This window comes from Narcine bancroftii, chromosome 6 (assembly GCF_036971445.1).
Source record: "Narcine bancroftii isolate sNarBan1 chromosome 6, sNarBan1.hap1, whole genome shotgun sequence".
NCBI classification, from domain to species: domain Eukaryota; kingdom Metazoa; phylum Chordata; class Chondrichthyes; order Torpediniformes; family Narcinidae; genus Narcine; species Narcine bancroftii.
Genome location: NC_091474.1, coordinates 182,592,350 through 182,605,061, shown reverse-complemented (window position 1 = coordinate 182,605,061; position 12,712 = coordinate 182,592,350). Strand labels below are relative to the sequence as shown.

At 41.7% G+C, this 12,712-nt stretch overlaps 1 protein-coding gene across 1 annotated transcript in view; it reads right to left on the bottom strand.

Annotated features, from left to right (window-relative positions):
* The window catches only part of smpdl3a (sphingomyelin phosphodiesterase acid like 3A), a 46,203-nt gene that overhangs the window by 11,816 nt on the left and 21,675 nt on the right, over positions 1–12,712 (bottom strand). Inside the window, exons 5-6 of the mRNA XM_069886890.1 lie at positions 8,204–8,382; positions 3,782–3,962 (exon numbers count right to left, since the gene is read on the bottom strand). Coding sequence (XP_069742991.1) covers positions 3,782–3,962; positions 8,204–8,382 — 360 coding nt within the window. The remainder of the gene's footprint in view (positions 1–3,781; positions 3,963–8,203; positions 8,383–12,712) is intronic.

The window sequence follows — 12,712 nt, the reverse complement described above, 5'->3', positions numbered from 1 at the left end:
GTCAACTCCCCCATAAACACCACCCAATCAATCTTACTCAACTCCCGTCTCATACCATCATAATTCCCTTTATTTAAATTCAGGACCTTAGTCTCGGTTTTAATTTCATCACTCTCCATGTCGAGTGAGAATTCTATCACATTGTGATCGCTCCTACCCAAAGGGCCTCGTACATCAAGATTGTTGATTAGCCCCTTATCATTGCATAATACCCAATCTAAAATGGCCTGCTCCCGAGTTGGTTCCTTGACACATTGGTCTAGATAACTGTCCCGTAAACATTCAAGGAATTCCTCCTCCTCAGTATTTTTACTAATTTGGCTAGTCCAATCTATATGCAAATTAAAGTCTCCCATGATGACAGCTGTTCCCTTATTGCACGCTTTTCTAATTTCTCTTTTAATGCCTTCCCTCACCTCCACACTACTATTTGGAGGCCTATATACCACCCCCACTGAATTTTTCTGCCCCTTGCTATTCCTCAGTTCTACCCATATAAATTCCGCTTCTTCCGAGTTGATATCCTTTCTGTCAATCGTGTCGGTCCCTTCTCTCACCATCAATACTACCCCACCCCCTTTTCTTTCTTGTCGATCCCTCCTAAATATCGTATATCTGGGATGTTAAGTTTCCAAGCTTGCCCACCCTGCAGCCATGTTTCTGTAATCCCAATCAAATCATATTTGTTTATCTCAATTTCCACAGCTAATTCATCTACCTTGTTCCGAATGCTTCTTGCATTAAGATATAAAGCCTTCAGATTTGCTTTTTTCACCCTCCTTGCTCTTTCTGATTTTTTACTTTCGCTGCCTAACCTAACTTTTCCTGTTTTATCTTTTCTGTCCTTTGCCCTATCATACAGGTTCCCACCCCCCTGCCAAATTAGTTTAAACTGCACCCGACGGCTGTACCAAACCTAGCTGCCAATATATTGACCCCTTTTGGGTTTAGGTGTAACCCATCCTTCTTGTAGAGGTCATGCCTTCCCCAAAAGAGATCCCAATGATCCAAGAAGCCAAAACCCTGTCCTTTACACCTGCCCCTCAGCCACACATTCATTTTTCTTAACTTTCCATTTTTGTCCTCAGTTGCACTTGGCACAGGTAGCAAACCAGAGATCACCACCCTGGTTGTTCTATTTCTTAGTTTCTGTCCTAGCTCTCTGTAATCCTTTTTCAGTACTTCTTCCTTCTTTTTATCTATGTCATTGGATCCTTTTAAATTGATAAATGACCAGATCCACAAGGAAAGCTGGAAGTCAAGCTGTTTCCATAGAAAATATAGTGGCTGAGCCAACCTGAGAGAATTCAGAGATCACGTCGATATACTGAAACTTGGCAGCACATGTACCAAAAAAAATCTCGGCGATAGCACACAAACATATAAATAGTTTAAGATTCATGTTGCCACGAGCAATTGATTCCTGAGATTGAGTAAATCATACAATGGTATTCAACAAAGGACCGAACAAGAAGCATTATTTTTGTTGACATTATGACAACTTGAACACAGTTTTTATATGTTCAGATGGAAAAACTGAGAAAATGCACAAACATTGGAAGAAAATGATAACTTCAAGGATAGAGGCAAGCTCAGTAATGAGGACATATGAAGCAGAATGCAGACTAGAATAGATACATTCAAGAGCTGAACATGTCCCTTCCTTAAAAATTACAAGGCTTTCCCACAGCCCTCTATTTTTCTAACCTCCATGCACTTATCCAAAAGTCTCTACTACCTGCCGCCAGCCAATTCCATGCACCCACCATTCTCTGTGTAAAAAACCTTACCCCTGACATCTCCTCTATATCTACTCCTCGCACCTTAAAGCAGTGTCCTCTTATAGCAACCATTTCAGCCCTGGGAAAAAGCCTCTATCTACACAATCAATGCTTCCCATAGTTTTAAACATCTCCATCTGGTCATCTCTCATCTTCCACCGCTCCAAGGAGAAAGGGCCAAGCTCACTCAATCTGTTTTCATAAACGATACTTCCTAATCCATTCAACATCCTTGTAAATCTCCTCTGCACATTTTCCATGGCTTCCACATCCTTCCAGTAGTGAGGTGACCAGAGCTGTGCACATTACTCCAAGTGGGGTCTGACCAAGGTCCTATATAGCTGCAACATTACCTCTTAGCTTCTAAATTCAGTTCCACAATTAAATGAAGGCCAACATTCCTGAAGCCTTCTTAACCACAGAGTCAACCTGCGCAGCTGTTTTGAGCGTCCTATGGACTTGGGAGCCCAAGATCCCTCTGATCCTCCACACTGCCAATAGTCTGACTATTAATACTATATTCTACCATTATATTTAACCTACCAAAATGAACCACTTCACACTTAGCTGTGTTGAACCCCATCTGCCACTTCTCAGCCCAGTTTTGCATCCTATCAATGTCCTGCTGTAATCTCTAACAGCCCTCCACACTATCCACAACACCCCCAACCTTTGTGTCATCAGCAAACTTACTAAACCATCCCTCTCCTTTCTTATCCAGGCCATTTATATAAATCACGAAGAGCAAGGGTCCCAAAACAGATCCCTGAGGCCCATCTCTGGTCACCGACCTCTATCTACAACCACTCTGCCTTCAGTGGGCAAGTCAGTTCTGGATCCACAAAACAATGTCCCCTTGGATCCCATTCCTCCTTACTTTCTCAATAAGCCTTGCGTGGGGTACTTTATCAAATGCCCTGCTGAAATCCATATACACTACAGCTATTGTTCTTCCTTCATCCACGTGTTAAGCCATGCTGGTTCTTCCTAATCACATTCTACCTCTCCGAATGTTCATAAACCCTGCCTCTCAGGATCTTCTCCATCATCTTACCATCCTCTAAACTAAGACTCCCTGGCCAATTATTTCCTGAGCTATCTCTACTCCCTTTCTTGAATAAAGGAACATTTGCAACCCTCCAATCACACTCCCTTCCCCTTTGATAATTCAAAGATCAGTGCCAGTGGTTCAGCAATCTCCTCGCTTGCCTTCTACTGTAGCCTAAGGTACATCTCATCCGGTCCCGGCGACTTGTACAACTTGATGCTTTCCAAAAGCTCCAGCACTTCCTCTCTTTTGATATCCTCATGTTCAAGCTTTTCAGTCTGCTGCAAGACATCACTACAATCTCCAAGATCCTTTTCCATAGAGAATAGTGAAGTATTTGTTAAGTACCTCTGCTATTTTCTCTGGTTCCAAACACACTTTCCCACTTGATAGGTCCTATTCTTTCACGTCTTATCCTCTTGCTCTTCACATGCTTGTTGAATGCCTTGAGGTTTTCCTTAAAGCCTGCCAAGACCTTCTAGCTCTCCTAATTTCCTTCCTGTTAGCCTTATAATCTTCTAGATCTCTAACATTACCTGAACCTTTTGTAAGCTTTTCTTTTCAGCTAGATTTTTATTTTATTTCATCTTATTTATTTATCTATTTATACAGCCTTTGTACACCATGGTTCCTGTACCCTACCATAACTTACCTGTCCCATTATGTGAAAAACTTCACATAAACATCCCCTGAATATTTATCACATTTCTTCTGTACTTTTCCCCGAGAACATCTCTTCTCAATTTAAACTTCCAATTTCATGCCTGATAACCTCATAATTCCCCTTACTCCAATTAAAAGTCTTTTCTAACTTGTCTGTTCCCATCTCTCTCCAATCACGTCAGAGAATGATGAAAAATAATGGATACTATACTAAAGGGGTGAAGGAACAGAGCAATTGATGTATGTGTATGAACAGATTGAGAAAGTAATTGCAAAATAGAAACAATACCTTTATCATCCAAAAGGACCATTATGCTATCCTTGTGAGTATGGCCATAAAACTGTCCAACAATGGTATCACTGTATTTGCGAAGAATTTGCACCATTCTTTCATTGTCCTTCTTCCTAATTGCAGTGATACTCAAAGAGTCTGGCAAGTACCCTGGAGGAACATGCCCAATGAGATAAACCTGCGGGGGGGGGGGGAGGGGGGGAAGAAAGAGGGCATTAATTAATTTATGAGAATAATTAATTGGCTTAAAATCCAATCCCTTTTTGCACAATGATCTATTTTCAGGCAATCATCTCTCCAGCCCGAAAAAGACCATTTATCCCAATTTTGTTTACTACGCAACAGTTAATTCTCATTACATACCAATTTGAAAATCTAAATATGCTACAATGACAGGCTCCCCTCTGTCATATCTTCAAAGAATGAGAGCACATTTGTTAAACACAATTTCTCTTTCTTTGGCTTGGCTTCGCGGACGAAGATTTATGGAGGGGGTAAAAAGTCCACGTCAGCTGCAGGCTCGTTTGTGGCTGACAAGTCCGATGCGGGACAGGCAGACACGATTGCAGCGGTTGCAAGGGAAAATTGGTTGGTTGGGGTTGGGTGTTGGGTTTTTCCTCCTTTGCCTTTTGTCAGTGAGGTGGGCTCTGCGGTCTTCTTCAAAGGAGGTTGCTGCCCGCCAAACTGTGAGGCGCCAAGATGCACGGTTTGAGGCGTTATCAGCCCACTGGCGGTGGTCAATGTGGCAGGCACCAAGAGATTTCTTTAGGCAGTCCTTGTACCTTTTCTTTGGTGCACCTCTGTCACGGTGGCCAGTGGAGAGCTCACCATATAACATGATCTTGGGAAGGCGATGGTCCTCCATTCTGGAGACGTGACCCATCCAGCGCAGCTGGATCTTCAGCAGCGTAGACTCGATGCTGTCGACCTCTGCCATCTCGAGTACTTCGACGTTAGGGGTGTAAGCGCTCCAATGGATGTTGAGGATGGAGCGGAGACAACGCTGGTGGAAGCGTTCTAGGAGCCGTAGGTGGTGCCGGTAGAGGACCCCTGATTCGGAGCCGAACAGGAGTGTGGGTATGACAACGGCTCTGTATACGCTTATCTTTGTGAGGTTTTTCAGTTGGTTGTTTTTCCAGACTCTTTTGTGTAGTCTTCCAAAGGCGCTATTTGCCTTGGCGAGTCTGTTGTCTATCTCATTGTCGATCCTTGCATCTGATGAAATGGTGCAGCCGAGATAGGTAAACTGGTTGACCGTTTTGAGTTTTGTGTGCCCGATGGAGATGTGGGGGGGCTGGTAGTCATGGTGGGGAGCTGGCTGATGGAGGACCTCAGTTTTCTTCAGGCTGACTTCCAGGCCAAACATTTTGGCAGTTTCCGCAAAGCAGGTCGTCAAGCGCTGAAGAGCTGGCTCTGAATGGGCAACTAAAGCGGCATCATCTGCAAAGAGTAGTTCACGGACAAGTTTCTCTTGTGTCTTGGTGTGAGCTTGCAGGCGCCTCAGATTGAAGAGACTGCCATCCGTGCGGTACCGGATGTAAACAGCGTCTTCATTGTTGGGGTCTTTCATGGCTTGGTTCAGCATCATGCTGAAGAAGATTGAACATAAATCATATTGACTAGACTCGATTGTGATTATTGATACAGATATTAGGGTTACAACTCATCTTCAAAAGCAATACCTATGGGAAAAATATAGTGAAGTAGAACACAAGTATTTCCAAATTCATTCATTCATCTTCAGTAGTCACTGGTGTCTATGAGAATGACGAGATTCCATTTTGTAACATCAAGCACAAATATAACAGACAACGCCATATTCAACTTGTTCGCAAGAGGGCTGATTCCCTCCAAAGGATTTTTCGAATACACTTTTTGATTATTTGATACCCTCACTGTATTCAAGTCCTCAAGGGTATTTTGGATCAAATTCTTCCTCTGCAAGGACGATGGCATTTTTATTTTAGTCTAAAGTGCTCCCTGCGAGCCAAGAGAGCATCAGAGTTTTGCTCCTGGAAAAGTTCGCCAATTTTCCACTGCCATTTTTAAAAATACACATTATTTTCTCACTGTAAAAATATGCAATGAAATGGGAGACAATGTACAAAACTAAAGAAATTGCAGGCATTTACAAAACAAGATTAAGAATATATTGTTTTTGGGAAGTTTATGGCTCTTGTACTGCGAAACATCTAGTGTTGTGACTCATTCTCAAAAAAAAATTAAATTTTATAAATGAAGGCCACTAATTGTAGACAAAATATGGGAATCATGTGGACTTTGTGGCTGAAATAAGCTTCAAGAAAACAATCATTTTCCCACCAACTGATTGTACACAAAAGTAAATGAAAAAAGCTTAATGCATAACTCCTGGGCAATAAAATTGTAAAAAAAAAAATCCCCACACTTCCTTACAATACCTAATGATGCCAAGTACCACAAAACCCAAAGGGTAATCTATTATATGACAAAGGATCTCTTGTAACTGTAGCAACCATACATGATGAATTAAAGTTGTGCCTGAATGACATCTCAACATGATAAATGATAATAATAGACAATGTCAAATTCACACAGTTCTTGAATTCATTTCCTGATAAACCATGCAACTATTAAATCGAGCTGAACTGATAGGTTCTATAAATTCCAGTTCCTTTATTTTTCAGAAACTATTGCTTTTCTTCAAGAGGCAATGCCTTATACAGTGGTGCACACAAAACACAAGCCTTCCAGCTCACTGTGTGTGCACTAAATATGTTGTCAAATTAAATATCTGCAGCTTGCATATGCTACACCTCTCCCTATTCTGTGCATAGTCAAATATCTATCTGCAAATATCTTTAAATGCTACTATCATCTTGGTTTCCAGAATTGCTGTTAAAAGTCCAATTGAGGCACTTATCACTGTACAGAAAAACAATCTCCTTTAATCTTACCCACTCCCTCCCCTCCCCCTCACCTGCATGCCTTCTGGTGTGTGACATTTTAACCTTGGGGAAAGAATTCTGTCTACCTTACCAAAGAAGGGTTACAAAAATATTGCCTGGATTGCAGTAGCTTGAATATGGAGAAAGATTGAGTAGACTGGGACTTCATTCATTGGAGCATAGAAGGTTGAGAGGAGATTTGATAAGAGAATAGATAGAGTAGATGTGAATAGGCTCTTTCCCCTTAGGGTAGGGGAAATTGGAACAAGGGGTCATAAGTTAAGGGTTTGGGGGCAAAACTTTAGGAGTAATATAAGAGGATTTTTTTTTTGAAGTTTATTTAATATTTTCATAAAATTATACATAAAATACACAATACAAAAAAATACCCCTTCCCCCCTCCCCTTAACAAAATTAAACTAAACTACCCCCTCCCCTTAACAAAATTAAACTAAACTACCCCCTCCCCCACTGGAGCCTTAAACACATAATAGACGGGTATTAAATAGTAACTGTTTGGTGTGCCTACTCCACACAAATCATTTACTTAAAATCTATAGCCATATATTTTAAATATGGACTCCACATTTCAACAAAAAAAGAATAATTATTTTGTAGATTATGTTATTTTTTTCCAAATATAAACATGATTGTAATTCATTGTGCCATCTTCGTACACTTAATTCTACATCATTTTTCCATGTAACAGCTATACATTTTCTTGCTACTGCTAACCCTATTCGTACAAAATATAGTTTATTCATTCGTAACCTTGCATTTAATACATTCATATAACCCAATAAACACTTCATTGGATCTAATTGCAAATCTATTTTGAACAAATCTCTCAAAAACTTTACAACTTTCTCCCAAAAGAATTTAACTTTCCTATAAAAGTACCTCTATGTTCCCCACATCTAAAACACAAATCAGAGAAACTAAATCCATATTTCTTCAAAGAGGTTGCATCTTCACTCGGAGAGTGGTGGCAGAATGGAATGATCTTCTGGAAGAAGTAGTTGCGGCAGGGTCAATTCTGTCATTTAAGAGGAGGTTGGAGGGTTATGGGCAAGGGAGTGGGTAGGTGGAACTAGTTGAGTGTCATGTAAATTGGTGCAGACTAGAAGGGCCAATATGGCCTGTTCCTGTACTGTAAATTGTTATATGGTTATATATCTAGGCCAGCCACATACATAACAAAAAGGCAGATGTTGCTGGGGCCCATGCAAAGTGAATATCTCATAATCACATGGACAGAGACAGTTATGAAAAATTGCTAGGAAAACATTGCTTGAAAGATGCCTAATGTTAAATTTGCAAAAAGGTGGAGTGGTAGACACAGGAGCATCTTGTACACTTGGTTACACCATACATAAAGAATTTTGTTCATAAAGTTATCTCCCAACTTGTGTAAGATGAATCCAGTTAACTGCCAGATGATAAATCTTATTCTTTGCTTAAACAATTATTCATTTTGAAGAGATTAATTTACCTTCTCTTTATTTTGCTCAGCTACCTTCAAAGTTTTTTCCAGCCACACAAATTGCCCTGCAGGATCTGGCAATCTCTCAGTCACTTCATTGGGACTGTAGTACAAATTTGTATTCAGGCCGATTATCCGGAGCGTCTGCGTTTGCCAAGTACCTTTAAAGACTTGGGTGTAGAAACCACCTATAGGAAAAGGAATCCAATCTCTTAACTACATGGTTTGTATAGTTCAGATTACATTAACAAATTTTAAAAAAAATCAATTGATAGATGCACTTTCTTTGCTTAACTGACAACGAAATATAAAATCTTTAAGAAAAATTAAAAGTTCAGATAGAATAAACACTAATTATTGATTAACTCAGTTTGAAAAGATCAATTATTTGTGTAATAGAAAACAAAGTATAGGATGAATTTGTCCAAGTCATTTTCCTCCTCTATCAATAGAAGGATTGGTTTTCAGCCCCTTATGCAAGAAAATATGCTTTTTTTTGGAAGTGGGGAAACAAAGAATTTCTGATAGTTTATTTAGCTTAGCTCACACAGGCATCTTGAAATGGCAAGATTGACAGTAGGGAATTTTGTGGTGAGAGGACTGCAGTCATTAGGAAGTTGTAGCATCAGGTCACAGTTACAGAAGTCTGGGGCCAAATGATGATAGTTGCTGGTTGGGAAGCTTCTACAATAAAAAAAAAATGATGCGAACAGCAATGACTGTTAAATCTGGACTGTTATTACCCACATGTACTAACTTGCTCTGTACAGGTTTGCAAACTGCTGCACACATCCAAAATTATACAATGTTCTTAAAAAGCAAGGTGGATCGGTGGTTCTTAAAGTGGACTCAGAAGCTAACAGACAATGAAGGGAACACACCGATGATACAATTACTGGATGGTTTATAGACATGGAAATGACACTTCTGCTCTTTCTGGCTTGCAAACAACTGTGTAGAGGCATTCAGGGATTCAAAAGCATTTTTGTTTCCTCCTCCTTTCAATGCTAGATTCCCCCACAAACTGCTAAAATGATAGCATGCACTGAATTATTATATTTAAACCAATCCACACCTCAGGGGATTGCAGCTGGTTATTAAAGAGTTCATAAGAGTGCTGAGCTAATTAAGCTCAATGTAATACAATTCATTAATGCTGTGCTCATCTTGCACTGAAGGGGAATTAGTTAGTAAATTGCAAAGGAGCATTGGGGAAGGGGGCAGTGCATGCAGAAGGATTTGCTACATTCAACATAACTGGAGGCAGATAGTTTGGCTGTATGTGTGTAATGCGTGTTCTGCACCATGGGCCAGAGAGTACTGTTTCATCAGGTTATACTGAAACCATCAGGTGACCAATATATTTGAACTTGAAATATACAAGTCAGAAGAGAACCAAGAATATTAAAACCCCCAGGTATGAAAACCCTTCACTACAGCTCTAATTAACAGTACAATTTGAGTTTTGAATTAAGCAACTTCATAGGAAATTGTAAATGGTTACCCTAGTGATTAAATATCTTGCTCTATTTGTAAGCAATGATTGCCAGTACCATTACATAATTAATCCAAGCTTCTTCACCCAATTTCTCAAGATGTTAATTGGTGAAAATAACTGATTAAGAGAGGTGCTGTGAACTGTTCATTTAAAAGAAACCCCACCATAACTGCTTCATGCATTCTTCACTGGAATTGCAAGTATAGAAGATCAAATTATTTTTGATACCAGAAAATGAATATGAGCAGGTTGACAAGTGATCTGTAGAATGTGATTTAATTATTATATTTCTCTTTTCAATTAAAACATCATTAAGCAACAGCAATTTTAGCTTGGAGTAAATCCAAAACTAAAACCAATGCTCTCAGCAGCTTCCATGAAATGAGAAACAGAATTGACATTTCAGGTCAAGGATTCTTCATCCAAATTGAAGAATATAAGGGTAGAGAGAATGTCTGTGAAAGGGTACAGGGCACAGTTGTCCTGACCATTGCTAACTTTTAAAGTAATTATTAAGAGAAAGAAAAGTTTTTAAAAATTGAAACTAGGAGCAAGGGTGGTACTCGAAATTCTTAAATACAACATTAAGGTCTAGGAACTGCAACAAACAGCAAGACTCAGATTCTCGACAATGGTCAGGACTTTGATGGGGTTGGATTTGCAGCTTCTCTTAATGATTTGATATTATTTCTGTTAATACTTGTAACTTTTTTTTTTAAATGCTACACAATATGACACTAAATATTTAGGGAACCAGGCAAATTGAAAGGGTGTACAAGACCCAGGGCCTAGATGAGTGAGTAGAGGATGCAGCAAACATTACCTAATGAGCCAGGAGCAGAACCATTAGCATTTCCACTCAGCAGATTATTTGGAGAGTGGCCAGAGACTCATGCTCTCACTGGGAGATCATTGCAGCAATGCAGGAAGCCAAAGACAAACACATCAGAGTAGAAATAGAAAGGCAAATGAAAGCAACAAGCAAATGTGGCTCAGTCACTCTTGTAGGTATTTTCTGCAGAGCAGCCACCCAATTTTCATTTGGCTTCTCCAATGCACGGTAGACAACAGCATGAGAACGGAATGCAACAAAAGAAAATTGAATTCTTGTTCTGACTGAAAGGCAGAAAATAGAGGAGAAACATTTGAGAGACCCAACATCTATGATACAGGATAAGCTACACTTAAGCAAAGAGGAATTCTTCTTAAAGAAACCAAAATATAGTCAGGAAATGCTGGAAGCGTTCAGCATGTCAACAATATTTGTCAAAACAAAGTTAAAGTTTCAAGTCCAACATCTTTCATCATTACTGGGAAAGGAGGAGGTTTAAGTTGGAGAAAGAGGAAGGAAACAGAGGGCAAGACCAGAGTTACTCTGATAAATCCCAATCTTTATGGAGCCATCTGGTAAATAGATTAATTGTAACCACGTGTTACTTGAAGAAAGACACACACACACCCGTATAGCAAGGTATAGCTGTTTTATTGGGGGTGAGGCCCAGCTTTTATACTGTTGGCGTTCCCACCATTTGCCTCATCAACTGACGTCACCGCCCACATAACAGTGGGCTTCCCGTGCACGGGCCCCCTTCTTGCATTACAATGCCTTCTTCCCCGCTCGCTATCCCCGAGCTGTTGGCTGTGCAGCGGGGGCCAGCTCCATATGTTGGGGATGCGGGCCCCAAGCTGCCTTAGCCGTACGACTGCCGGTTCGATAGCTGGGGCGAGTGCCGCTGCGCCATCTGCTGGCTCCTGGTCGCGCTCGCTGTCCAGAGTGCCGGCTTAATTGCCACTGTGACGTGCTGCTACATGAACCCTAACCCCCCAGAACCAGCAGTTTTGTCTTTGATGACCAAAGGCAGTGTCTCTGTCATCTCTGGCAGTCTGCCTCTCTTGTGTGGTACTGGCATCTCGATGGGGCATGCCAGGTCCAGGTGTGCAAGCTTTAACCTGTTCGTAGTGAAAACCTCAGTCTTGCCTCCAACCTCCAATTCAAATGTGGTGTCGTTGTTTTGTACAACCCGGAATGGACCCTTATACAGCCTCTGTAGTGATGGATGGTGTGGACCCCTGCGGATAAAACATACTCACAGTCCTGCAGGTCTTTGGGTAGGTTGGGCAGCCACGAGAAGAGGCTGCCTCCCAAGTGCAGTTGGACCCTGCATGTGTCATAGTTCCTGATGGTGCTGTTGTTGACAGCTCTCAACATGGGGCCCACTTGCCCGTTTCTGGTTTCCTGCTCTGACAGGGTCAGGACGCTGACCTCCACTCCTGTGTCCATGAGGAACCGTCGCCCTGATTGACAGTCCCTCACATACAGGAGCCCAACTTGTTGGCCAGCTGTCGTGCTCATCAGCGAAAGCTGACCCCAGCGTTTCCCTGGTGTGTGCATGCTGGTCAGAATCGGCAGGCTCTGAAGCCATATTGCTGGTAGTAGAAGCACCACTGGTCATTGAGATCACCTCCTTCGTTGGGGGGGGGGGGGGGGGACGGGGTCACTGCTCCTTCTGTGGTTCGGCCCAGGTCTGCCTGCGGGGTTTGGCAACGAGCCCCATGATTGTTGAGCACCTTCTTTTATTCCACAAGATATCTGCTCGTGTTGCAACTTTCCAGGGGTTACTGAAGTCAGCGTCTGCCAGGAGCAGTTGAACTTCTTCAGGTAATTACTCTAAGAACGCCTGCTCAAATATTATGCAGGGTTCATGCTTCCCAATGAAGGCCAGCAGATCATTCATCAGGGCCGATGGGGACATGTCCCCCAGCCTGTTTAAGTGGAGCAAGCATGCCCCTCTCTCTCACCCTGAGCCCAAAGGTCTTGATGTGGAGGTGCCTACTGACAGGGGCCCCTGGATGAAACTGGCCACCCGGCTCGCCATGTCCTGGTCCAGGGTGCTCATCACGTGGTAGTACCAGGTGAACTCCACTGTGATCTGCCAGATCTGAAACTGTACCTCAGCCTGGTCAAACCAGATGCGGGGCCAATTCATCCAGAAGGCCAGCAGCTTCAGGGTGACTGTGTG